This window comes from Kogia breviceps, chromosome 1, assembly GCF_026419965.1.
Source record: "Kogia breviceps isolate mKogBre1 chromosome 1, mKogBre1 haplotype 1, whole genome shotgun sequence".
Classification (NCBI taxonomy): Eukaryota; Metazoa; Chordata; class Mammalia; order Artiodactyla; family Physeteridae; genus Kogia; species Kogia breviceps.
Window position 1 is genome coordinate 176,958,151 of NC_081310.1, and position 27,696 is coordinate 176,985,846.

At 49.2% G+C, this 27,696-nt stretch overlaps 3 protein-coding genes across 12 annotated transcripts; 2 read left to right on the top strand and 1 right to left on the bottom strand.

Annotated features, from left to right (window-relative positions):
• Positions 1 to 884: 884 nt before the first annotated feature.
• Positions 885 to 24,353, top strand: BSDC1 (BSD domain containing 1). Of its 7 annotated transcripts, none has more exons than XM_059078246.2 (12): positions 898 to 932; positions 1,198 to 1,258; positions 6,003 to 6,119; positions 7,325 to 7,374; positions 8,483 to 8,650; positions 9,985 to 10,039; positions 12,196 to 12,311; positions 12,732 to 12,800; positions 12,970 to 13,048; positions 13,991 to 14,470; positions 20,787 to 20,890; positions 22,384 to 23,933. In XM_059078246.2, the coding sequence occupies exons 1-12, from the start codon at positions 906 to 908 to the stop codon at positions 22,414 to 22,416; spliced, it is 1,359 nt and encodes a 452-aa protein (XP_058934229.1). In that variant the 5' UTR covers positions 898 to 905; the 3' UTR covers positions 22,417 to 23,933. The 7 variants fall into 7 exon arrangements, with proteins under 7 accessions (XP_058934235.1, XP_066868427.1, XP_058934229.1 ...); XM_067012306.1 differs by having other exon boundaries at positions 900 to 932; positions 7,325 to 7,378; positions 8,541 to 8,650; XM_067012315.1 differs by having other exon boundaries at positions 900 to 932; positions 14,069 to 14,470.
• Positions 24,301 to 27,474, top strand: FAM229A (family with sequence similarity 229 member A). Of its 4 annotated transcripts, none has more exons than XM_067012349.1 (5): positions 24,301 to 24,418; positions 24,582 to 24,716; positions 26,703 to 26,796; positions 26,878 to 27,024; positions 27,210 to 27,474. In XM_067012349.1, exons 2-5 carry the CDS (start codon positions 24,698 to 24,700, stop codon positions 27,310 to 27,312), a joined length of 363 nt encoding a protein of 120 aa, XP_066868450.1. In that variant the 5' UTR covers positions 24,301 to 24,418; positions 24,582 to 24,697; the 3' UTR covers positions 27,313 to 27,474. The 4 variants fall into 4 exon arrangements, with proteins under 4 accessions (XP_066868450.1, XP_066868439.1, XP_066868437.1 ...); XM_067012338.1 differs by having other exon boundaries at positions 26,878 to 26,998; positions 27,210 to 27,450; XM_067012336.1 differs by lacking the exons at positions 24,301 to 24,418; positions 24,582 to 24,716 and having other exon boundaries at positions 26,569 to 26,796; positions 26,878 to 26,998; positions 27,210 to 27,450.
• On the bottom strand, positions 24,535 to 26,101 carry TSSK3 (testis specific serine kinase 3). The gene is made up of 2 exons (XM_059078447.2): positions 25,957 to 26,101; positions 24,535 to 25,196 (listed from the first exon to the last, which is right to left on the bottom strand). The coding sequence occupies exons 1-2, from the start codon at positions 26,099 to 26,101 to the stop codon at positions 24,535 to 24,537; spliced, it is 807 nt and encodes a 268-aa protein (XP_058934430.1).
• Positions 27,475 to 27,696: the final 222 nt, after the last annotated feature.

Consider the following 27,696-nt stretch of genomic DNA (forward strand, 5'->3'; position numbering starts at 1 on the left):
CTCTCTCTCTCTCTCTCTCACACACACACACACACACACACACACACACACACACACACACACTCAATCCCCCTCCGCCACACACACACACTCAATCCCCCTTCTCTACACATACATACACACACACACACACACACACTCAATCCCCCTCCTACACACACACACACACACACACACACACACACACACACACACACACACACACACACACACACACTCAATCCCCCTCCTCCAGACTCTCAGGATTCCTCCAGACCACATCCAGCTCACGGTGTTTTGAGTTGGGTCGCCAAGAGCTGAGGTAACTAAATGTGTCTCCCCCATTTCCTGAGAGCCCCCCCAGAGGCTGCATCGAAGTCACCTCTGAATTTTCCTCCACACACCTCCAAAACCCCGGCCCAGAGCTCCGCAGACTGCGCTTGCTGAATTAGCCCGAAGAGACCCCAGGCAGCTGCTACGTGGCGGGTTTCATAAAGGGAGGCGGTCCTAGCCCTGCGCTCAGGGACGCAGACATTCGAGCTCCAGGCCGGCTCGCTCCCTTCCTCCCCTCTACTCCCAGATATCCGAGCCCCCAGTGGCAGGTCTGATCTTGACCCAAAGCGGCCACCATATCGGATGTCAGGGGATACCGAGAGAGGTTCGAAGTTGTTGGGGGTGGGGCTAACACTTGGGGTGGGGCCTGAAGACAGTACTGGGTGAGGATTGGACCGAGCGTTCAGGAGCCGAGTTTTAAGTCCTAACTCTGGACCGAGACTGGACCTAGCTTAAGGAGGCGGAGCCTAATGAGGGAGTGGGGTGGAGATTGGGCCGAGGCGGTGTCGGCGAGAGGATTGGGCCGCGCTCTCGGGGGCGGTGCTTGAGGGGGCGGTGCCGTGTCGGAAGTCAAAGGTCAGTAAATAGTGGTGATGTCATGCGGGCAAGATGGCGGAAGGGTGAGCCAGTCATCCAGTTCTCTGGCGTTGGGCCCTGTATTCTCCCAGGGTTGGGGTGCTGGGCCAGGGTCCCCGCGGGGAACAGGAGGCTAGCGCGGGCCTGGACGGAGCTGAAAGGGTGGGGTGGAGTCTCAGCATGAGGGGGTGGGGAAGTGGCCTGCGAAGTCTCGGCCCGCGGGCCACATCTGAGGAGGGAACTGAGACCCGATCCTTGCGCGGGCGAGAGTCGCGCTGGGGGGCCGCCAGATGTGTCTGTCTTCCACAGGGAGGACGTGGGTTGGTGGCGGAGCTGGCTGCAGCAGAGCTACCAGGCAGTCAAGGAGAAGGTAAGCCAGGCCGGCGCCCTTCCTCCGGCAGGGCCCCGCGTCGCCTCACTGCAGCCTGATCCAAGCCGTCCCGCCGAACCCGTGTGGGCGCCGGGCCTCAGGGATGAGGCCGACTTGGGCCCTACGGGAAGACAGACCCCAACTCAAACCAGTGTGACTCTAGCTACAGTGAAATAAATACGGTCTTAAAGGCTGCAGCGACCCTGTGGTAGGAATCCGTGGGAAGGAGCGGTTTATTTCCGCTTGGGAAATTCACAGCTTCGTAGAAGAGAGAACATTTGATCTTGGCCGTGAAGAAAAAGGATTCTAGCGATAGAAACTTTCTCCTCTAGTCATTCAAATATTAGATAGAGTATATGCCACAGCCAGCACTGTCTGACTCTGTGGTCCAGAGGATACCGACGTTAGCCAAGCAGGTGCAATCCTGGACTTCCCAAAACTCACAGTCTAGTGGGGAAACAGCAATCCCTGTGGGACGAGTGAGGCTTGGCTCTGCCGGTGGGCAATGCCATTGTGTGTTGCTGTTTCAGACCATGCTAGTTTGTCAAAACCACCCAACTGAATTCTGGAAAAAGTTAATTACTGTTTAGCTCAAGCTACTGGGGTGAGTCCTGCTTCAGGGCAGACTCCAAGAGGCTTCTGGCTTCAGTTAAATCAATCTTCTACTCTGGGAGCATTTGTAGTGTAGCATCACTACAGCCTAGCAAAATCTGAGAATGACCTGAGCTGTTTATGTTGTTGATGAAGACTCAGAGAATTTCAAACTGAGGTTTAATAGAAGAGACCCCAAAGGAGATTGCTTTTTGTTGAGCAGTCTACTGGAAGGAGAGTCTGATGTTCATTTAGCAAATGTTGTGTGAGGGCCTCCTGTGTGTTACCCTTAACGTTGGTCTTACCATAACTCACGAAAAATAGGTAGTTGATTAGCCTTCCTTCTTTGTTCTCTCATTTGAAGCAAGGGGAATGGGTGTTGTTTCCGCCTTTGACAGTTCCCCGTTTGGAAAGAGAAAACTTAAATTTCCTACTCTTATATGAACCTAGGCAAGATATTTAACCTCTCAAAGCCTCAGTTCCTCATCTGTAAAGTGGGAATACTAATAATACCTACCTGCTAGGATTGTTGTGAGGATTAAATGATAATATATGTAAAGCACTAAGAACAATATCTAGCATGCAGTAAATACTAAATAAGTACTTATTTTTATTGTTAAGTACTGAGAGGCACGGGGAAACCTCTTAAATACCTGCAGTCCATTTTTCCTTCCATTTTGTTCTCGGTCTTTCAGTGCTTTCCTGGCCTTGCTTCCTTCCCTCCCTATGCTGGCTCTGTCTGGACCACTCAATTCCCAGCACCCCCAATTCTCTTGCACCCCATAGCATATATTGCCCCAGAAAATACAGCGCTTGGTGCTGTGATCTGCCTCCCTCTGCCCCTTCATTCCTCTGGGTATGTGTGTGTGTTTGCTTTTGCCCACGGACACCAGTAGGGAAAGTCACGATGCTCTTTGGCCCACCGCAGATTCCCCAAACTCTCTGGGCTGGGGCCCCTCACCCTCCACCCCTGCCCCAGCAACTTTTTTCCGTCTCATATTTGCTTCTCCCCTTGCCTTCAGAAACTTTCCCCAAACCTAACTGTTCCTCAAGTCCCCTGTCCAACCACTTCCTCTTTTACTTCCAGGAGACAAGCTTACCTCCTACTTTTTAAAATTTGAAGTCAACAACATGATCTCTCTTAACTCCCTCCCCACCCCTGAAGCCACTACACATAGACTTATCTATATAAACACTTAGCTTCACCTACCACTTGCCAAGTCCAGTGGTGTTTTTCAGGTCTTATCTTTCTGGACCTTTCTGCTGCATTAGACACTAGTGATCACTCTCTCTTTCCTGAAACTCTACTCCCTTGGCTTTTGTGGCATGATTCTCTCTCAGTTCTCCACATACTTCTCCAGGCTTTCCTTTCCTGTTTCACGAATTCCTCTTCCTGCCCCTTAAAGGTGGTGTTTGAGGAACCTTATCCTCACACATTGCTCTGTTCACTCAACAAACTCTTTCATTTTAGGGAGACTCCTAATCCTTTTCTGTGAGATTTAGTATTTGAGAAGAGCTCCGGCTGGCCGGGTGTCCCAGATATCCCACAGTCACTGCAGATACTACATACCAAAATCATTGTCACCATCCTCTATAAACCCGCTCCTCCTTCAGCATTTTCTTCCTCAGCTGGCAGCACTGCAACCACCCAGTCACCTAGTTTAGTTGCCAGTAGCTCTTCCTGACTCTTTCTTGTCCTGAGTCAAAACATCTATTTAATCACCAAATCCACCTTTTTTGCCTAGTATTTCTTGAACCAGTACCATCTTCTCATCCTGACGAGCACTGTCCTTGTTCATTTCCTTCTATTTCCTTTCCTGGGCTATTGCAACAGCCTCCTGACTGGTCTTCCTCCATTTCTGATCTTGTAACTCTTGGACCTATAGTCCATGCCAGTCTCTGGAGTGACCTGTCAAAAACGCAAGTCTCATCATGTCCCACCTGCTTCAGACTTTGGTGGTTCCCTGTCACCAACAGGGCTGACCAGACCCTCCAAGGTTGCCCTCTGAAGCTTTATCCCTCACCACTTCTGCGTTGGCCTTTATTTTCATTAGGACTGAAGTGCTTGTAGGCCTCAGTAAACCCCAGGCCCCACCATGCCCAGGCTTCCTTAGTGACTCCTGCTCATTCTTTAAGGCTCAGTCCAGGCCTGTCAACAAGTCTTTCCAACCTCCCCACAATACACCGGTCACTGCTCTGCCCTTGCACATCAGCACTGTTACGTGAGATTTTCCCCAGTAGCCTGTGACCTGGAGGTCTGGCACCACGTCTGTTCATATTGGTCCCCTCAGAGCTCACAGTCTAGTGAGGGAGACAACCATTCATCACATAATCATGTAAATGGTTATATAATTAAAATTGCTCTAGTACATACCAGTCTAACAAGCACACATTTTTTGAGTGCCTACTTTATGCCAGGCTCTATGTCAGACACTGGGAGAGCATCAGTGAACAAAAAACAAATGCTCTGTGTTCACAGAGCTCACAGTTTATCCAGGAGGATAGACACGAACAGGTAATCATAAATCTAAAGGACAGTAAATGTTAAAGAAGAGAACATGCAGGTGCCCATGAGCAGGGGAGCCAACCTACATCTGAAGGAAGTGACATGTAAACATAGCCAGGTGAGAGGGTTCATTCATTGTGTTTGTTCGCTTGTTTTGAAGAGTTAGAACTATGTGTCAAGGAGAGGGAATGATGTGTTCAGATACCCTGAGTTAGGGAAGATGGTAGAACATTTGGGAAACTTGAGGAAGGCCAACTGGAGCTCAGTGAGGGGCATCGTGGGAGGGGATGAGAGTCTGCCAGAGGTTAGATTGTATGGGCCTTGTAAGTGAAGGTAAAGATTTTTTACTTGCCGTAGGATACCGTGTAATCACTGAAGAATGTAAAGCAGGGGCATCGTGGTCTGCTCTGACTTACAAAGCTCCCACTGGTGTCACGAGGAGAAGATAATAGAGGTATCTGATGCAACCTGGGAAAGGAGTCTGGATGAAAGAGCAGGTTGGCCTGGACTAAGGTGGTGGCGGTGTGGATGGAGAGAGAATTAATAAATGACTCTTCCACTCCAATTAAGGAGTCCCGAATCTGAAAGGGAGGCATTCCCACTCGCAGAGAAGCCTCTGGCTGATAGATGAGACTGTCCCATTCAGAGACTTCGCAGGATGATGAAAACTAGGCAGGCTCTTCTGCAAAGAAAAAATCACCAGAACATTCAAAAACATGCTTTTAAAATGCAGGTGATTATCCCTGTGTAAAATGAAAGGGCTTGAAGGGGTGAGCACAGTGATAGTCCAGGAACGTGTCTTAGAGTCTGTGAGGGTGAAGCAAGACAAGGTAAGACTTAGACAAGAGCTGAGGGCCTGCTGTCTCACACTGGGTTTGAGTGCAGAGTGAGAGTCAGACTGGTCTGACAAGCAAGTATCAATTCTGCCCAAAGGAGTTCTATGGATGAACAGAACCTTGGAGAATGGTGGAGCTAAGGCGGCCTAGGAGAGAATCCAATCCAGTATTTCTTTTCACACCCCCTTTGTTTCACTGGTGTTGTCAAAAATTGCTCATAAAAGCTTTCTAAACTATTGCTGTTACCAGTATAACATATTTATAAAACCTTTCACACAAATAATTTCACCTACTATCTCATGTTTCAACTGAATTTCCCTGTGACAAAAAAAGTAAAAATAGAAAACACTTTCCTTTGATTAAAAAAAAAAACACCTTCTCTTCGTGTTTGAAATTGGAAACAAAGGTCATGACTTACAGCATAGCTAAGTGATGCATCGAAGTCTGTTTTGTTTTCAGACTGCATGTGCCCCCTTCCCCATTCTGCTCATGAGAACTACTGATCTCTTCCACCTCCCTCATTTCCCAGGAGAAAACCGAGGGCTAGATGAGAGTTCCTCCTGGCCACATAGCTTATAAGTGTCTGGGCTGAGCTCAGCCCCCGTTCTCAGAGCAGCAGGAAGTTCCTCTGTGCTCTCTGCTGTTGGGTAACCCCAGGTCATGGAATTGGGACAAGTAAGCATTGTTTCTGAGCCCAGGCTTCCCATGTCACTGAGTTTTCCATGTTTCTGTCTGATACTAAAGCACAGGGAATAGGAACAAAGAGTGGTGGCACCAGCTGGCTCTGTCATCCCTCTCTGTCTTCCCTTAGTCCTCCGAAGCCTTGGAGTTCATGAAGCGGGACCTGACAGAGTTCACCCAGGTGGTGCAGCACGACACAGCCTGCACCATTGCAGCCACTGCCAGCGTGGTCAAGGAGAAGCTGGCTGTGAGTACCACCTACACCCTCCAAGTGACTTTCCCCCATAGCCTGACCTGCCTGAGACCCTGGTGGGAGCTCCCAACCTTTCTACCATTAAGTGATTATTTTTTCCCATAGGCTCCCATTTTGAAAATTATGTCTGTCAAGCAAACAAGCTACATATATTAAGTAATAATAAGCTTTCCCACTTCTGTATTGTTTTAGCAGATCAGCAAAGTCATTCATTGTAGACAAGTTAGAAACTACAGATAAATAAAAGAAAAAGAAAGACCTAGAGATACCCATAAGTCCCTCTCCTGGAGATTAACTACTGTTAATATTTGAGGAGTATATCCCTTATGTATACTTTCTTTTTCAAAACTGGGATCAAATGAACACCATGTTTCATAACCTAGTTTTTTACTTAATCATTGCAAACTTCGTTCTACAGCATCATAAATGGCATGGTATTCTGTTATGTGGATTTGACCAGTTCCTAGTTTCCTGTTTGTTTTTTCCAGTATTGTAAACAGTTACAGTGAACATGCTGGTTGCTTAATCTTTCCCCTTAATATTTTTTTCCTAGTAAGGTATTGGAAAGGATATAGGGTGAATATAGTTGTTTTAGACCTTTTAATATCTACTGTAAAACTGCCCTCGAGAAAGGTTTTGCAAACTTATATTCTTACTGGCCCTGGTTTTATCAATCAGAGATGTATAGTGGAATTCTCTTGTGAGATAGGAGTTAGATTCTAAAGTCAGCATAGAACTTGAAAATTGTATATGGTCAAAGATATCTCTGCAAACCTCAAATTTCCAATGAAGTATAGTATACTGGTTTTGTATTACAGTTTCTCCTTTATATTGGAACAGATTTCAGTTTCTTTGATCATCAGCTAAATCAGTTGCCTTGTAATTAGAGGCCATGTTATGAAAAACATGTTACGGAGTTTTTATAGCCGAGCTTCTTTTGTTGAATCTTGTAAAATACCGTCTGCCTGCTAACCACAGCTACTGATGAGCATGAATGACAAGTAGTAATCGAGCTGAACTGCTGTAAGTCCAGCCAGTAGCAGAGATGCCACTTGTTTCTTTCATGTATTTACTCCTTTTCTCATTCAACAAATATGATTATATACCTGTGCCAACATGTGCCAGGCACTATTGATAGTCTCTAGGTTTAAAATATCTGGGCAGCCTAATCAGGAGTAAATGTGACACTTTTCTACAAGGTTTGCAGAGCCTGGTCCTGTCTCTCAGCCTCCCATCCCTTCTTAATTATGTATGTATGTATGTATGTATGTATGTATGTATGTATTTATGGCTGCATTGGGTTTTCATTGCTGCATGTGGGCTTCTCTAGTTGCAGTGAGTGGGGGCTACTCTTCATTGCAGTGCACGGGCTTCTCATTGCAGTGGCTTCTCTTGTTGCAGAGCACGGGCTCTAGGCATGCGGGCTTCAGTAGTTGTGGCACGCGGGCTCAGTAGTTGTGGCTCATGGGCTTAGTTGCTCTGCAGCATGTGGGATCTTCCCGGACCAGGGCTCGAACCACTGTCCCCTGCATTGGCAGGCAGATTCTTAACCACTTTGCCACCAGGGAAGTCCCATCCCATCCCTTCTTGCTCAAGGGCATTCTGACCAGTGTGGCTCAAGATTGGTGCCCCACTTGCCTCTTCTAGGAGGTCCATACATTGGCCCTCAGTTGGTCCCAGGTTTGCGTCTAGACAAGGCTGTCTGTTCTCATCCTACCCATATGTCCTCAAACTTTCATACAAAATACTTCCTGAGCAATGATTATGATGAGATTGTAATATTACAGTATTGCTAGTTATTAAATGTTTGCCATGTGCTGGGCATTGTACACACCTTATCTCTTTTAATCTCCACAGTAACCCCCTGAAGGAAGTATATTTATTTGCATTTTACAGATAAGGAAACAGACTCTGAGAGGGTTTAGGTCTCATAACCAACAAGTAGTAGAGCTGGGATTCAGATCCAAGACTGACCCCAAAGCTAGTACCGTTTCCATCACTCTACCCATAAGTCCTCTTCCCCACTGAATGTCTATGGCATGGATCCTCCCCTGTCAATTTGTGATCAGCCTAGTCAACCCTGAAATTTTGTTGAAACAGCCAGTCAAGGAGCTCTGCTCTGACCTACACAGGCCTACTGTGACCCTTTTCCACACCCCCATCTGGGGGATGGGGACTCTGGCTGCCCTTCTCTCCTTCTCCAGCCCCAGAGATGAGGGTGAAAGGTCGTGAGCATTTCCCTGGTCCCCACACACAGTACACTTTGACCCCTGATGCTTCATACCTCCAATACCCTGTACCCCAGTTTGCAGCCTGCTCCTGGGCTACTTGCTTCCTCTGTTGGCTTCTCTCTGCAGACTGAAGGCTCCTCGGGAGCAACGGAAAAAATGAAGAAAGGGCTCTCTGACTTCCTAGGGGTGATCTCCGACACCTTTGCACCCTCACCAGACAAAACCATCGACTGCGATGTCATCACCTTGATGGGCACACCCTCTGGCACGGCTGAGCCCTATGATGGCACCAAGGTATTCACTAGCGGCACTGGGCTCTAGCTTCCAACCTGAGCTCACAAAGCAGTACATGTTCATAAAAAATAAATACATGTATATAATAAATTGGAGAATAAGCAAGAAGATAATTGTTTCTAAACCCATAATCCCATCACTCAAAGAGAACCACTGATTCTTTGTTGGTGTATAACCTTCCATTTCTTTTTGCTTGCAAACAGTGGTAAAGATAGTTTGGGGTTTTTCTTTTTAACAGAAAAGGCACTTTATACATGCAATTTTGTAACCCACTTAAAAAAAATTTGCAATGAACTATTAGCATCTTTCCTAATTACCATCATTTTCAATGTCTTTAAATTCTTGCAAGTGTATATAGCATAATTTATTCAGTCATTTCCTTAGTGCTGCACATTTGGATTCCTTTCAGCTTTCATCCATAATAAGGAATGCTCTGGACAGCATCTTTACGGGCATGATCTCCACATATGTGTTATTTAAGACTAATTTCCAATAGGAATAAATGTACAGGGGTCGGATATCTTCAAAGCAATTAAATCAACAAGAATGGTAGTATATTTCTATTGCATTTTATCTTCTCACCATTACTTCTCATATTTTGTGGAGCATTTTCTCCCAGATTCACAGTATGGTGTCACAGCAGTTTGGCCTTCTTCATAGCATTTTACCACATTGAATTTCAATTCCAAACATGGTTTTTCAGCACTAGTATTAGCACCACCACTTAGTACACATTTAAGTGGATTGTGAAAATTTTTTAATTATAGGATTTTAAATTATAACAGTGAATCACTTGCTGAAGTTATGATACAGCCAGCCCATGCTTCTTGCAATAATGAGGAAGGAAGGAGGGGCTTTCCGTTTACCAGCTAAAGTTTGCCATTCCTGTGGCCCTAATGGGAACACAGATTGCAGTTCATTTGGCAGACTGGCCATGAAATTAAGAAATTCTTGATGAATTGTTTTAATTTGGGGGAGTTAAATATTTTAAAATTTGCCAGTAAATTTTGGACTTTATTAATATATTTGCACTAACATTTTTCATATCTCACATAATTCAAAACCATTTTATACATACAATTTTATAGCCTCCTTACCCTTTATTTTCTTAGTTTCCAGGGGTGGAATACTGGGTGAAAGACCATTTTTCTAGGAGCCCCAGTTTTGGACTCCTAGCCCAGTGCTCCACTCCATAGCCCACAGTGTTAATTGCCAGGTGCCCTGTGGGTATGGTAGCCAACAGGGGAGAAGTTGGGTTGTGGTTGATTGGCAGAGAGGGGTTGCTTTCTATCCCCGTCACCCCAGAATTTCTGTTCTTTTCTCTGTTTTTTTAGGCTCGCCTTTATAGCCTCCAGTCAGACCCAGCAACCTACTGCAATGAACCAGATGGTGAGAGGGTAGTGGTGAGGGGGCAGGCTTACTGGGCAGGGAGACCAAGCGGGTCTGGATTGCGCACCCTGTTTGTCTCTGGTAGCAGTGGCCAGGCACTCCCTGTGTAGAGGGACCAGAGTGGGGCTAGTTTGACCCTTACATCTGGTGGGATGGGTTGATGGTCCCCCTTCCTCCCTGAACCCAGACTGTCTTCATCCTCTTCTACAGAGGCTTTGCTCCTCTCATCCCTCATCCTCAGCTTAGGCTCCCTCCCAGCCCTGCTGCCCTGCCTGCCTTCCCTTTGGCCTGTTTGCTAAGCTCCTGCTGTGCAGCAAGCCCAGGCTGTGAACCAGACACCAGAAATGAGTCGAACCCTCAATCAACCCTGTCCAGACCTCTAGGAACCTGCTGTTAGGAGACAGAAACAGGGAATAAAGCAAAAGATACTAGAGAGAGAGGGACTTGACTGCTTCCACAGAAAGAGGGGAGCAGTGGGATGCCAGAAAATGGCATGTAACCCAGCCTGGGAAACCTAGGATGTGACACCTGAGTTGAGGTTTTAACGATGAATTAGAAGTAAACTAATTTTACTTTTAGAAGTGTGGGGGGGCTTCCCTGGTGGCGCAGTGGTTGAGAATCCGCCTGCCGATGCAGGGGACTCGGGTTCGTGCCCCGGTCCGGGAAGATCCCACATGTCGCGGAGCAGCTGGACCCGTGAGCCATGGCTACTGAGCCTGTGCCTCCGGAGCCTGTGCTCCGCAACGGGAGAGGCCACAACAGTGAGGGGCCCGCGTACCACACACACACAAACCAAAAAAAAAAAAGTGGGGGAAGGGTGTTCAAGCAGGACAACAGGAATTTGAAGTTCTCAAAAAACCTAGGCATTTGGGAAGGCCAGACAAAGGGCACATGTGAGGAAATGAGGGCAGTGAGAGCTGCCAGGGGCACCAGACTGGAAAGGCTTTGGGTACCAGACTAAGCAGTTGGAATTTTGTCCTAAAAGGCTCAAGATAGTGGTTCTTAACCTTTTTTTAAGTCACAAAGGTCTTTAAAAATCTGTTCAAAATAACAAGGCCCCTCAACAGAATTTTATATGCATATGGGAATTCTTTAACCCTTTGAAGCCCATCTTTGGACCATAGCCTAAAATACCCTCCTGTAGAGAACTGTTGAAGCGTTTTGAGACCTGATGTGATCAGATTTTGCATTTTATAAAAGAGCCTTCAGGCAGTGTTTTGTAGGATGAAATAGAGAGGGAGAGACGGAAGATGGGAAGACCATTTAGGATGCTTGGTAGGAATCCTCATTCAGAGGTCAGAGGTAAAGCCGGAACCAGGGAAGGGGCGAGTGGAATGAAGAGGAAGGTATGCATGTATAAGAGACGCTGAGGAAGTGGAATCCAGAGTGACTCCATAAGGGAGGAGTCTGGGTGGGCCTCCAGCTCTCCAGTGGATAACTGGGTGGGACAGGTGGGGGAGGGAATAAGATGAGCACATGTTGTATTTGCAGCATATGTGCAGGTGGGTGTGTCCAGGCACCTGGACCTCTGGATCTGGAGCCCAGAAAGGCAGCCTGAGCTGCAAAGACACACTGAGGAATTGTCGGTGGGAGGAAGAGATTGAAACTTGTGGTTTAGTGGAGGTCATCTTGGGAGAAAATGGAAAACAAGAAGAGATAAGGAAAAAGAGGAGCCCACTGAAGACTCAGATGGAACAATGAGAGAAGTGGGAGGAAATAAAGAGTGAGAAGCCAGGAGAGAAGAGGGCCTCAAGAGGAAGGTAGTGGCTCCCAGGGCAGAAACTGTAGGATGGTCACATGAGGGAGGACAGAGAATCTGCCATTGGATTTGGCAACATAGGGTCACTGGTGGTAACCTGAGAATAGCTGTTACAGAGAGGAGAGGATTCAGTAGCCAAGTGCAGTGGGATAAAAAGCAAGCAGGCATGGGAGAGAGTGGAGACTGCAGCCCCTCCCAGTGATCACTCGGGGCCATGCCCTGATATCAGGCATACCCACCCCTTCACCCTGCCTGACCCCCACCTTGGGCCATATGGCTTTGGAAAAACCTTAAGCTTTCCTCATTGTCCATGTCCAGGCTTAGGTGTGATTTCTCTAGGCCCAGTGTTCTTTCTCCAGATCCACGGAACTGACCATCAGTGTCTGTCCCTCTGCAGGGCCCCCGGAGTTGTTTGACACCTGGCTTTCCCAGTTCTGCTTGGAGGAGAAGAAGGGGGAGATCTCAGAGCTCCTTGTAGGCAGCCCCTCCATCCGGGCCCTCTACACCAAGATGGTGAGGGCCTAGCCGGCAGGACCTCAACCAACTCCTGGCCTGAGGTGTGGGGAGGTGGGAGGGACATGTCCAGAGTCATTATGGAGTCCTCTGGCCTAGAGAGCAGCAGGAGGCCCTGTGGAGCCAAACCAGCCAGCTCCTGAGCCAAGAATCCACATGGGGGAAACTAATTTGCCAGGCTTCTGGCAATCACGGTAAGAAATGGAAGGGCCAGCAAAGCCTGGTGGGAGTTCTTTTCTCCCTTCTTGGCCAAGCTGGGCCAGGAAGGTGGGTCTGGGGGTGGAAGTGCTCTAAGAATCACTACTCAGCCACTTATCCCATCTGATATCCAGAGTGGCTGGGAGCTGGTTGATGAGGCTGGGGACGTAGACCCCACGCAACCACTCCCAAAGTCTCATCTCCACTGTCCCCTCCCTCCAGGTGCCCGCAGCTGTTTCCCATTCAGAATTCTGGCATCGGTATTTCTATAAAGTCCATCAACTAGAGCAGGTATGCTGGCCTAACCGGGGAAGGTCCTCCACTCAGCCATGGGGGAAGGGGGCTGGATTTTGTTGAGGGAAGAAGGGGACAGAGGGTGCCAAGAGTTCTGGGGTCAGGACCAGAGTCTGGGAAAGAGGGTTCCCTGACTGCTCCTGGCCATCTACTCCCCCACATTCAGGAGCAGGCCCGGAGGGATGCCCTGAAGCAGCGTGCAGAACAGAGCATCTCTGAAGAGCCTGGCTGGGAGGAGGAAGAAGGTAAGAGGTATTGAGAGGTGATGAGAAAGTACCAAGTCCTGCCTCTGGGGGACTGTCTGGTCCATTCTCTCTGAAGCCTGGAGGGACATGGCACCCCAGGGAAGAGGAGGGAATGAATATGGTGTTTGCACATGCCAAGGATACACTGAGCTAACAAGGGGTTGTTTACCCCTTGGATCCCAGGTTTAGGTACAGAAATCGCATGTGTCAGTTGAAGCAGATTTCCCTGCCAGCCCATAGGCCAGTACTTCAGAGTAGGGGATGCTTATTGAATTTCCAGATTCCCTTCTTCCACTTCTAAATAACACTCCATGGACATGTGGCCAAACTTGTATTTTTAACAGGCTCCACTGGTAATGTTAATGGCCAGCCAGACTTGGGAACTGCTGGCTTAGGGACAGAGCTGAGCTCCCTCTACCTGGTAGCTCAACTTAGGACAGTGTGTGGGAGCCACCTGCATGGTATGTTAACACAGTTACTAAGTGCTTATATTATATGCCCAACCTGTACTAAAAGCTTTACATGTATGGTCCTTACCACAACTTCATTATCCCTCTTTTGCAAATGAGGCAGGTAGGTTAAAGAAGAGTTAAGTGGCTCACCCAAGATCATGCACGTGGGATATAGCAAAGCCCAACCTGAACCTCAAACTGACTGACTCTAAAGTCTTGGCTTTCTAAGTTATCATATCTTGGGCTGCACTGCTAGAAGCTGAGTGCCCACCAGGCATGTGTATGCCTCAAGGGTGGGAGAGACTTGGACCAACAGGGATTATCTGCAGAAGAATTGTGATGGAGAGGGAGGTGAGGAAAATGGCACCCATTAGTTTTGGTTAGAGCAAACTTTGGTGGGAACCTGAGGTCTGTTTTCAGAGAGCTCCAAGGTTGTCTTGGGGCTAACCAGGGTACATCACTCTCTTTCTCTACCTTTCTCTCTTGACAGAGGAGCTTGTGGGCATTTCACCCACATCTCCAAAAGAGGCCAAGGTTCCTGTGGCGAAAACTTCCACATCCCTTGCAGGAGGACCTGGCCTCTGGAGCCCCTGTGAAGAGAATCTGGTGACCCCGGTTGAGGCTCCAACAGAGGTGACTCCATCGGAGAGCAGTGAGAGCATCTCCCTCGTGACACAGATTGCCAAACCTACCCCTGCATCTGAGGCACCAGTGCTGCCCAAGGACCTGTCCCAAAAGCTTCTAGAGGCATCTTTGGAGGAACAGGAACTGGCTGTGGATGTGGGCGAGACTGGACCCCCACCCCTAGCTCAGTCCAAGCCCCACACCCCTGCTGGCCGCCCCAGCGGTCCAGAGCCCCGGCCTCCAGCCAGAGTAGAGACTCTCAGGGAGGAGATACTCACAGACTTACGGGTGTTTGAGTTGAATTCAGACAGCGGGAAGTCTACACCCTCCAACAATGGAAAAAAAGGTAAGCCAAGGCCAAAGCCCACGGAGCGTGTGCGAGCAGGGCAGGTGAGAGTTGCCACCTCACAAGGCAGACTTGTTTCCTTGTCCCATGTGAGGATCCTAGGAGCAGATGACCTTCATTTGTGCTACTGATGATGATGATGATGATGACAGCTACTATATGATGATGACAGCTACTATAGTATTTATTATACTCTATTCCATCAATTCCAAGATGCATTTATTCTCTGAAATTAGGATGCATCTTACAGTTGTTGGGGTTTTAGATTCAACAAAATAAGGTTTATGTCAAATCATGTGTTAAGGATGTAATATTGCATCTAATTTCTCAGTTACCAGGGGAGCTTGTTAATTTCCAGTTTACAACTCACAACTCCATATAACTGTCCTCATTTTACAGATGAAGAAAGTGAGCCTCAGAGATGTTAAGTAACTTGCTCAAATTCACATGGCCAGGAAGTAGCAAGCCCAGATTCAGATCCAGCTCTGTCTGACCTGAAACCCATGCCCTTAACTACCACACTGTGTCAGTTTTCTATCCTTTTGAACAGTTCAACTTTGGGGTGGGAACTCCTGTGACATTGATTGCTGTCAAGGGTCTTCTTCCATGGATGACCTCAGGAAAGTCAGTTAGCTTCCCTAGGCCTGTGTTAATTGTTACTATTATAAAATATATAAACAAAACTTAACATGTACAGTTTAAAGAAGAATAAAATGAATACTCATGAACTTGCAGTGACCCAGCTTAAGTAATAGAGCTTTAGTCTCTTATCTGCATAATGAAATTTTAGACTGTAGACACTTTGACTTTATGTCAAGGGGGGACCTCTCTCTAACTCTTGCAATTAAAGGACAGTGATGGCTCTGGTGTCAGCTTGTTTTGCCACATCCAAAATACCTCTCCAGAAATAGCCAATTGTCAGCAAGACCTCCCCTTAGCTCCTCACACGCAGGCATCCTGTCTGCCAACACTCAGCACCAGTTGGCCACAAAGCTTGCCCAGCAGGTAAGCACTGGCCTACTGGCAGTGAGGGACTGGCTTACTGCAGTGGATGGGAAACAGGCTGATTTCCAGTTTCCAACACAGTATTTTCCTTCTGACTCTGATTCAGTGAGGTCATCCATTGAGCTCCTACCTACTCTTTATAAGACACTGAGGAGGGAGGGGTAAAGGCTGCAGTCTATGATGAGGCATGAAACAGTATGAGACAGGCTTGGTACAGGAGGAGTTCAGAGAAAGAAGGAACCTTTGTGCATCAGCAGGTGTTTCACCACGGAGACTGGCATTGTATAGGAGAGTTGCAGAGTTTGCGGCAGGTGCGCAGGGAGCGGTAGTGCAGGCTGAGAGGGCCTACAAAGTCCCCCACGTCAGATCATGTGTTAAGGTCATGGGGACATGGGGCACATTGAAGGGGGTGACCAAAGCCCATGATTCTGTATTGTTCCCAGGAGAGGGAGGAACAAGAACTCAAAATCTTAAGCCGAATTCAGAAAGTTGGACTTGGTGCCACAAAGCAGCAGGGCATGCCACTTATATGCGCAACCTGTACTAAAAGCTTTACATGTAGAGGCTAAGGGCTCAGGCTCTGGAGTTCAGACAGTTCTGGGTTCAAATCCCAACTTTGCTCATAAGCCATGTGACTTCAGAAAAGCTACTGATCGGGCTTCCCTGGTGGCGCAGTGGTTGAGAGTCCTCCTGCCGACTCAGGGGACACGGGTTCGTGCCCTGGTCCGGGAAGATCCCACATGCCGTGGAGCGGCTGGGCCCGTGAGCCATGGCCACTGAGCCTGTGTGTCTGGAACCTGTGCCCCACAACGGGAGAGGCCACAGCAGTGAGAGGCCCACGTACCGCAAAAAAAAAAAAAAAGAAAAGCTACTGGTCTTCTCTAAGCCTCTGTAAGTTGGGGGTAATTATTTCCTGATAGGTCCTCAGTTAGGGAAGAAATTTGGGTAGAGCCCTGCTTTGGGGAGATGATGCAGATAATAAGACGTACCATTCTCTGAGCACTTGTCGTATGTCTGTATAGCTCTGTGCTAAGCACTTGATATGCATATCACTCAATCCTCACAAAAATCCTGAGATCTGTGAGATTTTCCCTTTTTTTTTTTTTTTTTACTGGTAGGAAACTGAGATCAATCACCCATCCAGTAGGTATTTAGAAAAGTGTGACATTGCCTTTAGGAGAGTGAAGAGTAGGTGATGGACCCAATAGTTGGTGTGGGGTTGCTGGGTGGATGGTATGAAGGGTCCATTTGAGATAACGGTCGTGAATTTTAAGAGACACCAGTCAGCACAGTTGTACTTTTGTCCAGCCACATTCAGTTGCTCAGGTGCAGGCACAGAGCAGTTGGACTTAATCAGGGTTCAGGTTTACCCAGGTGAACTCAAAAAGACAAGAGTCCAGGTGTATGCAAGAAGTGATCAGAATGATGGTTCATGGAATCTGAGCTGGGTAAGGGAGGGAATAACAGTGTAACAGTTGGAAGGTTAAAGAATTATTGTTTCCATTGGGAATTGGGCTATTGGAGAGTGTGATGAGAAAAAATGAATGGTGGGTAGAGACTGGAAGAAATGAGATTATGGGGAAGATGCAGCATAAGCTCTTAACAGTGCGCTATACTGCCTCTAATGCACTGGGGGATTCGCAAAAGGAGGGCCTGGGGATTCAGTGCAGGAGACCCACCGGAAGTAGTTGTAGTCACTTAGTTGGGGGAAGCTGGGGTCTTAGACTAGGGTGGGACAGTGGGGACAGAGTAAAGGGAGGAAGAATCTTAAAAGAGGCTTGGAGGGGGCTTCCCTGGTGGCACAGTGGTAAAGAATCCGCCTGCCAAGGCAGGGGACACGGGTTCGAGCCCTGGTCCGGGAAGATCCCACATGCTGAGGACCAACTAAGCCCGTGCACCACAACTACTGAAGCCCGTGAGCCTGGAGCCCGTGCTCTGCAACTAGAGAAGCCACCGCGATGAGAAACCCATGCACTGCAACGAAGAGTAGCCCCCACTCGCCGCAACTAGAGAAAGCCCGCGTGCAACATGGAAGACCCGACGCAGCTAAAATAAATAAATAAATTTATTTAAAAAAAAAAAAAGAGAGACTTGGAGGCAGAGTGACTCCTTCTCCCTCTTTGTCCAGATGACATGAGGGAGGCTTGGTCTCTGGATACAGCAGTCTCTGGAGGTGGCCCAGCCACAGGGACCTGTAAGGTCCCAGCGTGATGCCTGTCATTGCAGAGCCGCTTCCCACCTGTATGTATATTATGCCAAGATCCATTTGAGCAAGGAGACTAGACTTACCCTGCTCAGGCTCCCTCAGCAGGGAGCAGAGGGGAACTGTGGCCTGCGGACTGGAAGGAGCTCTGGACTTAAAGCCCCACTTCACTACTGACTGACCTGGGAGTGGCTTTTGCTTCCATTTCTTCTCTGGAGAAGCAAAGAGCCAATTAAGCAGAATAAAATGAGCTGTGAGTGACAGCACCATGAGGTTAATAATCACCTGAAAACTCCCCTTTCTTACAAACAAAAGAAAACAGTAAAACTTCATCATGAAATCTTAAATTGTTGTTGCATAGATCAGTTCTCTGCCACATGCACGGTGTAAAGGAGAGCTTAGTACTCTCATTGTGTGACAGGACAGGATGGTGGGAGGAGGCAGGTGGCAGAGAAAGCCCAGATTCACATCTCTGCCACTCAAAGCCTTTGTTTCCTCACCTGTAAATTGGGACTGTTAATACCTATCCCAGAGGGTGGGTGTAAAGTGCTCCAAAAATGTTAGCTGATGCTTTCTTTTTTACCCCGAAGGGTCTGCCCTAGCATTTAAGCCTGAAGAGGAGAGTTTCAAATCCCTAGAGGGCAACCTGGGATTAGGAAAAGCTGTCATGACCACAGCCACAGCTCTGGAGGGAGAAATCAGCCAGGAGTCCAGCTTCTAACCTACAGGAAACCTGCACTGACAGGGAGCCAGACGCAAGCCACCAAGAGTGTCCTGAAAGCACAGGGAGCCTTAGATGTGGAGTCAGAAGAACTGGGTCTTGGTTGCAGATCTGCCCCTGACTGGGTGTGGGACCATGTGCAAAATTACTTAACTCTGGGACCAGGCATTTAACAGCTCCATTTGTTAAATATCCACTGTGTATATATGTTACAGGCACTTTATATGATACTGCTAATTTTAACACTTGTATCTCAACTGCAGGCCAAGGTCTATACAGGATCACCTAGGTACCTGTTTATAATGCAGAATTCTGGATCAGCACCTACACCTGCTGAATCTGAATGAGGGGGGTGGGAAGGCAGGAATCTGCGTTTTAATAAGCTCCTCCAGTGGTTCTTTGCAAAGAGGGTGGTTTTATCCTTATTTTATAAATAAACTGAAGCCCAGAATAACTTGCGCAAGACTACACAATAGATAAAAGAGTTAGGGTTCCACCCAGGTTTGCTTGGCTCCAGAGACCCTGCTGTTACCACACCACTTATGGCTAGCTGGGTGACTAGAGAACAGTGCAAGAACCCTAATAAGGAACGCGGAGGCCAGGCTTGGGGAAGTCTCAGAGCCTGGGTGCATGGTGAGGAACAAGCTGGACAGGAAGAAACAAGGTATTTACAGGTGGTGCCATTGGGGGATCAGAGCTTACTCTTTTTAAAGGTGCTTTTTTAAAAAGATTACAAAGTAATATGTGTTCATTTTAAAAAATATATTACCCCATGACCTCATCACCTAGTGATAACTATTGTTAGTGTTCTTGTGGTATTTTGCTCATTCTCTGTATGTGTGCGTGCATCTGTGAGCGTATTTTTTTTTAATGGAATCATACTGCATATACTCTTTTTTACAGGAACTATTTTTGTAGTTTTCTTACTAATAACTTTTACATGTACATTTTTTTTATATTGCCTGAAAGAAAGCATACCCAAATATGAATGTTTGGAGCAGTAGTTATCAAACCTTAGCAGGCATCAGAATTACCTAGAACAGGGAGGAGTAAATGTTTTCTGCACAAAGCCACAAATATTTTAAGCTTTTGGGGACATACAGTTTCTGTCCCACCTCTGTCGTTTCAGCATGAAAGCAGTTATAGACAATATGTCAACAAGTGGCCATGGCTGTGTTCCAAAATTTTATTTCCAAAAGCAGACAGTAGGCTGGATTTAGTCCACAGGCCATAGTTTGCCAACCCCTGATTTAGAGAAAGAGTCCACGAATATTTACTGAGTACAAACTATTTGTTCTAGTCACTTGGAATACATAAGAAAACAGAAGATCCCCGTCCTCGGGAGCTCACATTCCAGCTCCTCTACTATTAGACAATAAGCATAGTGAATCTGATTGTGTAATACACTAGAAAGTGGTAAATACAATAGAAAAAAGAACAACCAGAGCAGAGTTGAGGGGTCAGGGTGCAACTGAAAATAGGACAGTCTGGGTAGGCCACATTTAGATGGTGAGATTTGAGTAAAGGTGTGAAGGAAGCGAGCGAGTTGGCCTGTGGGTATCTGAGGAAGAGTTCCAGGTACAGGGAACAGTCCTTGCAAAGGCCCTAGGTGGCAATGTGCCTGGTGTGTTTCAGGAGTAGCAGGATCAGTGTAGGTAGAATGGAGTGATTGAGGAGGAAGAGGTTCATTGTTTATTTCTTCTGGAAGATTTCCATGGCCCCTAGGGAGCTTCTGGACCACAGTACTTCTCCACTATTCAGTAACTTGCTTTTTCTCACTTAATAGTTTAAGACTATTTTGCCATGTATATAAGTGTTCTATAGCCTAACCTTTATTTTTTTTTTATTTTTTTTTTTTTTCCGGTACGCGGGCCTCTCACTGTTGTGGCCTCTCCCGTTGCGGAGCACACGCTCCGGACGCGCAGGCTCAGCGGCCATGGCTCACGGGCCCAGCCACTCCGCGGCACGTGGGATCCTCCCGGACCGGGGCATGAACCCGTGTCCCCTGCCTCGGCAGGCGGACTCGCAACGACTGCGCCACCAGGGAAGCCCTATAGCCTAACCTTTAAAAGCCACATAACGTTCCATCATATGACTATACCGTTTATTTTTGTAATTCCCTATCAGTGAACTTTCAGGTAGATTTTTAAGTTTTCATCACTGTAACAGCACTACAGTGAACATCCTTTTGGTTAAATTTTTTTACTGAATCCAGGATTTTTCCTTAAAATAGATTCCTAAAAGTGGGATCACTGAGCCAGAGAAAGCAGAATGTAAAGACCTTTGGTGTGTATTTGTCAGGCCTTTCTAAAAGAGTTCCATCACCCCCAGCTACAACCTCTTCATGTACCCCTTCCTGTCTCTCACACTGTGGATCATGGTTCCAGGCTCAAGCACAGACATCAGTGAGGACTGGGAGAAGGACTTTGACTTGGACATGACTGAAGAAGAAGTGCAGATGGCACTTTCCAAAGTGGATGCTTCCGGTGAGGTGAGTGGGCCTGGTTGGCCAGGGGAGGCAAGCGCAATGATTCCAGGTCTGAGGACTCTCCCTGCCAAGCCCGACTGTCCCCTCAAGGTGGATCCCACTCCTATCTGAGGTGGCAGGCTGCAGGAGGGAAGCTAGGGCCTCCCACTCAGGCCCTGAACAGTAGTCATTAGCAGGGTCCGCTTCCCCTCAATTCCAGGGGGATGGATGGGGGAGTTCTTGACCTTAGCTCCTATCAGAATCACCTGAGGAACTACTAAAAAATACAGATGCCAAACCCTGCCCCAGACCTTTGGACTCATGGTCACCAGATGTGGGACCTGAGCAGATTTCTGGCCTTGGAGACAAAAGATAATGTGATCACTTAACCTGAGCCTCTGTTTCCCCATCTAAAACATGGCACTGGATCATTATAATTTCATATGCTGTGGTAGATGATGCATGTGCACACCTTAGGCATAGTGCCTGGGGACATGGGCGCATTAATAGACATTCCTGAAACCACTACAAAACAGTTAAAAGCTCAGAGGCCTATTATTCTTATTCTTCACTTCCTCTCAGAATCAAGGATGGTCGTTTTGAATGAGGGGCTGGGCAAAAATCTCTCATAGCTAATAAGGGACAGGACTGAGGCTCCAGCCCATACTTCTGAATCAAGTCAGTGTTATATCCACTGTCACACAAGAACCCCATGATTCCTTCCAACATGTAGCTCAGGAACCTGCTATAAAGAGGTGAACAAGAGTAGAGAGAATGGGAAGGGCCTTGTTTTTCATGCTGAAAGACTGAAGCCTGGAGGGAGGTAGTGACCTACACGAGAGTATTTTACACCTGTGACCTCACTATACCCGTGGTAGAGAAGGCCCATGGCACCTCTTATGCCACGTGGCCTTCATGGCTTTGGTGTCTTTGCAGCCCTCTTTAAAACCCAACATACAATATACCTGAACAGAATCATTTTATAACCCATCATATCAGGGGATCTGCTGACAGCAGGCCAAGAGAGAGTTGCCTGGGGAGACTTCAGCTGGGGATTAGGGTGCTGGAGCGCCTAGTGAAGGCCCTGCGAGCGCCTGTAGTCCAGTGCCACGCTTGCTTCTGATCACAGCACCACTGTAAAGTTCCCTGCCTCTCAGGGCCATGTTCTTACCTGCTCCGCAGGAGACAAGTTCTCCTTCAGGGATTGACTGACGGGCTTCTTGTGGTCAGGGCGTCCCCTTGTGGTGTCCAGTGTTGGTTGGTAGAAGCATTTCCTTTGAGTCTGGAACCATCAGAGCAGCAGACCCACTTCTTGGGCAGAGGGCAGCTCTGCTCCCCAGACATTCCTTGAAGTGAGTGGTTTGCTCTGAGAGGAGGCCGGGTATGGCCTGGGAGAGTTGGGGCTGGGGCTGCGGGGAGGGCTATCCCGAATTGGAGGCAGCTGGGGAGCTTGCGTCTCAACTTGACTCAGAGGAGTAATACGTGTTTGTGCTCTCCATTATCCCCTCCCTTTGCAGCTGGAAGATGTAGAGTGGGAGGACTGGGAATGAGGGGAGCCAGAGCAAGCCGCTCCCCTACCCACAGCACTTCCCACCTCCCTCGCTCGTCTCCGCCCGGCACTGGAAGACACTGACTAAGAATGTCCCCCAAATGGCCTCTGTCAGCCAGAGCTCTAGGCAGATTCTGGGTTGTTCCTTGTTGGCCCTTTGGGCCTCTGCTCACATCTGGGAAGGGGCTTGCTAAATCCAAACCAGAAACTCTGACTTGTGCCAACCATAGGATGACCCAAGGGGGAGGAAACCTACCCCCCTCACCAGAAGAGCCTACACTTCTCTGCTGAACACCCGCTGTTCCTGGGGACTCTTGCTGGGAAGTCCCAACAGATAGCCCTAGCCCACCTGCCTGTGTAGGCAGAGGCCAAGCTACCAGTCTCTTGGAGGACGCAGAGACAACACATTTTGTCACCCATAAGCAGGCAAAGAAGGCCATGCCACCTGCCCTTGGCTAGACAGGGATGGTGAACTCATTTTGGTTCCTATCCCAGTGGGTAAGAGGCATTCATTTCTGAGAAATTTGCCTCTCTTAGGAATCTCCCCCTCCCAGGCATCTTCCATTCCTGGAAAGGCTCCTTGTGGTTCAGAATCTAGAGACCAAACTCCCTCCTTTTACCCAGTCCAGGCTGGTATGTCCCCAGCGCCATTCCCAAGGCTTCTTCATGTCAGATGCACCCGAATCCTTAGCCCAGCTGTGCCACCTGCGAGAGTCTGCTCTTGCTCTTCTTCCCCTCCCCAAGAAGGGAGGGGGCCACTTCAGGCCCTTCTGTGTGTTGCCTGGCGGGGTACCTTGTCCAACCAGCTACCCACCTCGACTCCCCTGTAGCTTAGGACACAAGCCAGCTACCAGCGGTACAGAGCAGTGATCAAAGCTGAGTACTTACAACTCTGGTAAGCCCAACTTCTCCGCCTCAACCCTTCTGCGTCTTGAAGGGACATGCTGGGGGTGAGCTTCTTGAGACTGTCATCAGGTTTCTGCAAAAGCTCTTCTTCCTGAAGGCAGATCCAATCCTGTGGCTCTCACCCTCCACTCTGGTAAAAGCTGCACCTGTCTTGGGGGGATGAGGGGCTGCAGGAATCCCTGGAGACCCTGGTGCTTCATGATGCTGCTCTGGTGATTCTTGTACATAATCTGGTGTGTTCACCAATGATTTAAAGTGATTGTGGTCAGGGACGCCAAGAGAGTGGTGGTCACTTCCACTTCAAACCTTCAGTGAGGGGGTGGGATGGAGAGAATGCTGAATCTTTTTTTGATGGGATGGGGTTTTTCTCTTTGTAATTATTTCTTTAGTTTAATTAACCTTTTGGTTGTTTGTGCAATATTATATATTTTAAATTATAATGTATCTCCCCAGAGTATTTTGTAGCTGGGAAAAGAAAAAAGGAAAAAAAAAAAAAAAGACTCTAACAGCTGTTAGTTTTGTAATTAAAAAAGAAAGAAAAAAGAACTTTGTCCTGAACCTTTTCCAGACTTGCCGTTAACAGCTATTAAAGAGATTCAGCAGAAGCTGGAAGGTGTCTGGGGCTCTGTTCTTGTACCCTACGGCAGCTGCCCCAGATCCAGGGCAGGAAACACACTATGTGCAGGGTGGCTTCCTGCTTGGAGCCTGGGGGGTAGGATGGGAGGTAGCCTGGGTTCTGAGGAAGTCCCTTGTCCTCATCCCAGGCTCACCTTGGCCTTTGGGATGAGAAAGGGACAGGGCCCCCAACAGGCCTCTCACCAAGACAAGGAGTCAAGACGCCATTACTGCATTCCCAGTGCTTCTGCTTTTATTAGAAAGGAAGTTGCAACAACAGTGGTTCCTGTTGCTCTTGGTCATTTTTCTCCTCTCCTCCCCCTGTATGTGTATGATTCTGGGGTCTATTTTTAATTAACTTCAGTTAAACACCTGTATGAAAATCACTTGTCAGCTGTAATAAAAGGGAAGTCTGAATGAGGGCCCTCTGGTTCCATGAAGATCTTTCAAGAGAAAGAGAAGAAAGACTGGAGAGGGTGTAGGTAAGTTTTAGGATAAACAAACTTAAAGTGTAAAATATATATCACCATTTTAGAAGCGGGTTTTGGGGTTTGCTTTCTCCCCCTACTTTATTGGGGAGGACTTGCCATTGCTTTTATCAAGTGCTTGCTAGCCATGGATGCCAACTAACTTCTTCGATTGAAGGCCGGAGGATCATGTCTGGTTCCAGGAGCCGCTTGAGCAAGTCCTGGCATTCAGCCGAGATGCCCAGATGAGTGGGGAAGGACACCCTCTTCTGCTGCTGCCACAGCATCTTGGGGATGTCTGTGTCATCAAAAGGTAGGCTGGCACAGAGCATGACGTACAGGACCACGCCCATGCTCCAGATGTCACCCTTCTTGCTATCGTGGGGAATACCCTGAAGCACCTCTGGGGCGGCATAGGCTGTGCTGCCGCAGAAGGTCTGGCTGAGCTCCCGGCATGATTTGGGCAACACCTTGGCGAAGCCAAAATCTGTAAGCTTCAGGTTGAAGCCCTGCAACAAAGCGTTCTCGCACTTGAGGTCCCGGTGAGCCACACCACAGCCATGGCAGTAGCAGATGGCCTCGACCATCTGACGGAAGAGGGCCTTGGCCTGGTTCTCGGGCAGTGGCCCCCCATTCAGCACACAGTCAAAGACATCCCCTCCTTCAGCCAGCTCCATCACCAGGTAGACTTTCCCGTCAGCAGACTCCAGCGTCTCATACACTTGGATGATGTTCTTGTGGTCCAGGGTACGGGCAATCTGGAGCTCCCGAGGCAGGAATCTCTGGATAAACTCTACAGAAACATAGGAAAAGAGATGGAGCATCAAGTCCAGAAGGGCCTAACTCCTCCCTCCTGTCTGCTGCCTTCCATCTTCTGCCTGCCTATCGATCCCCACCATGTCTGGGTCTTGTGCCTTGGTTCCCTTTCATAGTCTTTAATGTCTGTCTGTTTGGACACTGCAAAGAATGTTCACCTCTGTTGTTTTTGTAGTTAATATATTACTGAAAGGAACTACTCCCTGTCAGCCTCAGGGACTGTTGTGAGCAGCCTGTGAGACCACAGATATCCAAGTGCTTTTAGACTATTCGGGACTTTTAGACATGGCTCTTGAATCTCAGTCACGAGGCCTGATTTGCCCACAGCGTGGTGAGCCCGCTCCTCTCATGTCTGCCTCCTGACCCACAGTTCTTTCCATGAGCCCTGTCTTTTCCCCATCTCTGCCTTCGTTGGCTCCAGCTCCTGCTCTCTGCTAGCCCTGGCCATGGCCTTGCCAGTCTCTGTTCCCCTCCTGTAATAGGAAAGGCCTTGTGGGCTCCAGCTCTACTTGTGAGGATCCTTCACCTCCTGCCACTTTAATCTTGGATTTTAGAGGGTGTGATTTTCCTGGACTCCCAGCATCCCTCTGTTCCCCACTGACCTACCCCAGAGCCACAGTCTCTCTTGCTTTCCTTGGTTCTAGACTAAAGGGGAGGAGGGAATGATCCTTCTGAGTGGAGGAAGCACCCACCCACCTCAGCCAGCCATCGCTTCCTTCAAAGGGGCCCCAGCTCACCTTCTGGCCCTCGCATCTTGTCTATAATTTTAATCGCCACTTTTCTTTGGTGTTTTTTGGAAACTGCTTCTTTGACTTTTGAGTAGGTCCCTTCCCCAATGGTCTTGCCCAGCTGGTACCCGTTGGAAAGCAGAAAGTCCTCCATGCTGTCTAGCACCTCCTTCCTTTCTATCACCCTCTCAGCTCATGCTGCCTCTGCGGGGCAGCTCTACTCCACCATCGCCCTTGGCCTGCTCCTTTTCATCCGCAACCGCCCCCAGCGCTAGGACATTCCCCGTCTGGACACAGAAGCCGCGCGTGGTGGGGAGGGAGAGGGTCAGACATTTTAAAACTCTGGCCCAATTGTGATGTAGATCTTGTGTGACCCTTGGCCAAAATGGGCAATGTCCCCTGCCTGCCCTCACCACCACCACCAAACCCAGAACGGGTTAAGTCACCGCTGCGCTCAGCCCCCGTGCCAGGTAGTGAGTCGCAGCCCCGCCTGTGGGGGGCGCTCCGGACGTCTGCGTGCGGCCCGGGATACCAGGCTCCTTTCCGTGGACACAGCCTCCTGCTCCTCCATCGGGCAGCTGGGGGTCTGCGCGACCCATGGCAAGAGCCCTCCAAGTACCGGCTCGCGCTGCGCTAAGTGTCGGGGCGGCGCGGGGTTCTCCGGAGGAAGGAATGGGTTCTATGAGGTCAGCGCGCCGCGGCCCGGGTCACAATGCAGCCCTCCCTCTCGACGCCCGGGCCCGGACGCTCCGCAGACACCTGCCCGGCTCCGCCTAGATTGGACAGTCCTCCCGCGGCCAGGGCTCGGGCAGCTGCTTCCAGCCTGGGACCGGCCTCGGCCTCCGGCAGGTAAGCAACGGCCCACGGGACGGGCGCGGGGAGGGGGCGCCCGGAGGCCCGCGAGCTGCCTGACCACCACTCCCCGCGTAGAGCGCCCCGGGACCCGGACATGAGTGCCCAGGAACCCCCGCAGGGTCGGAGATTCCCCATTGAGGCCGGAGACTCCCCTGGCCTTGCCGCCTCCCGCGAGTCCCAGGACAGCCTGGAGCAGGTAGCTACGGAACACAACCCGGTCAGGTGAGGCCGGCGCCCCTCCCCGCCGCCCCACCCCGGCCCACTTTCCGTCCCCCGGCCGCCCCACCCACGTAAGGTCCCACATCCGCGCCCGAACCTCGGGGACCCCAAGTGCACTCCCCATGCGTCCCGTACAGGATGAGCCGGCCCCCGCCTCAGCGCCCCCTGTCGCACCCCGCTTTCCCCAGGCCGCTTCGACGCTGCCCAGGCTGCCACTGCCTGACACTGCTGCACGTGCCCATCGACGTCTACCTGGCCTTGGGCGGGAGCCCCCGGGTCCGCGCCACCTGAGTGCGCCTGCACACGGCAGCTCCGTGGGAGCCGGGCGTGTACGAGGCCCGCCGCGGGCCACCACGCTGAGGTCGCGCGCACCGAGCACGAGACAATGATGCACATTTTAAAATAAAAGAACGATGCACATTTTAATAAAGCACAGCATAAACTGTTCTTTCCACTCCGGGCTGGCCGTGTATGTTTATCCCCTCGGATCGGGCCTGCCCGCTGCTCCGCCTCATCCAAAGGCATCTTCCCTTCTGCTGCCTCCTCACTTGGACCCAACCCCAGGGGCCTGCCCTTCCGACTCCGCTTTCTTCTCCCTGGACACCAAGTCCTTCCCCCATTTCTTGCTGGTCATGATCCCTTTCAGGGCCGCCTTTCTGCTCAGGCTCTGCCCTC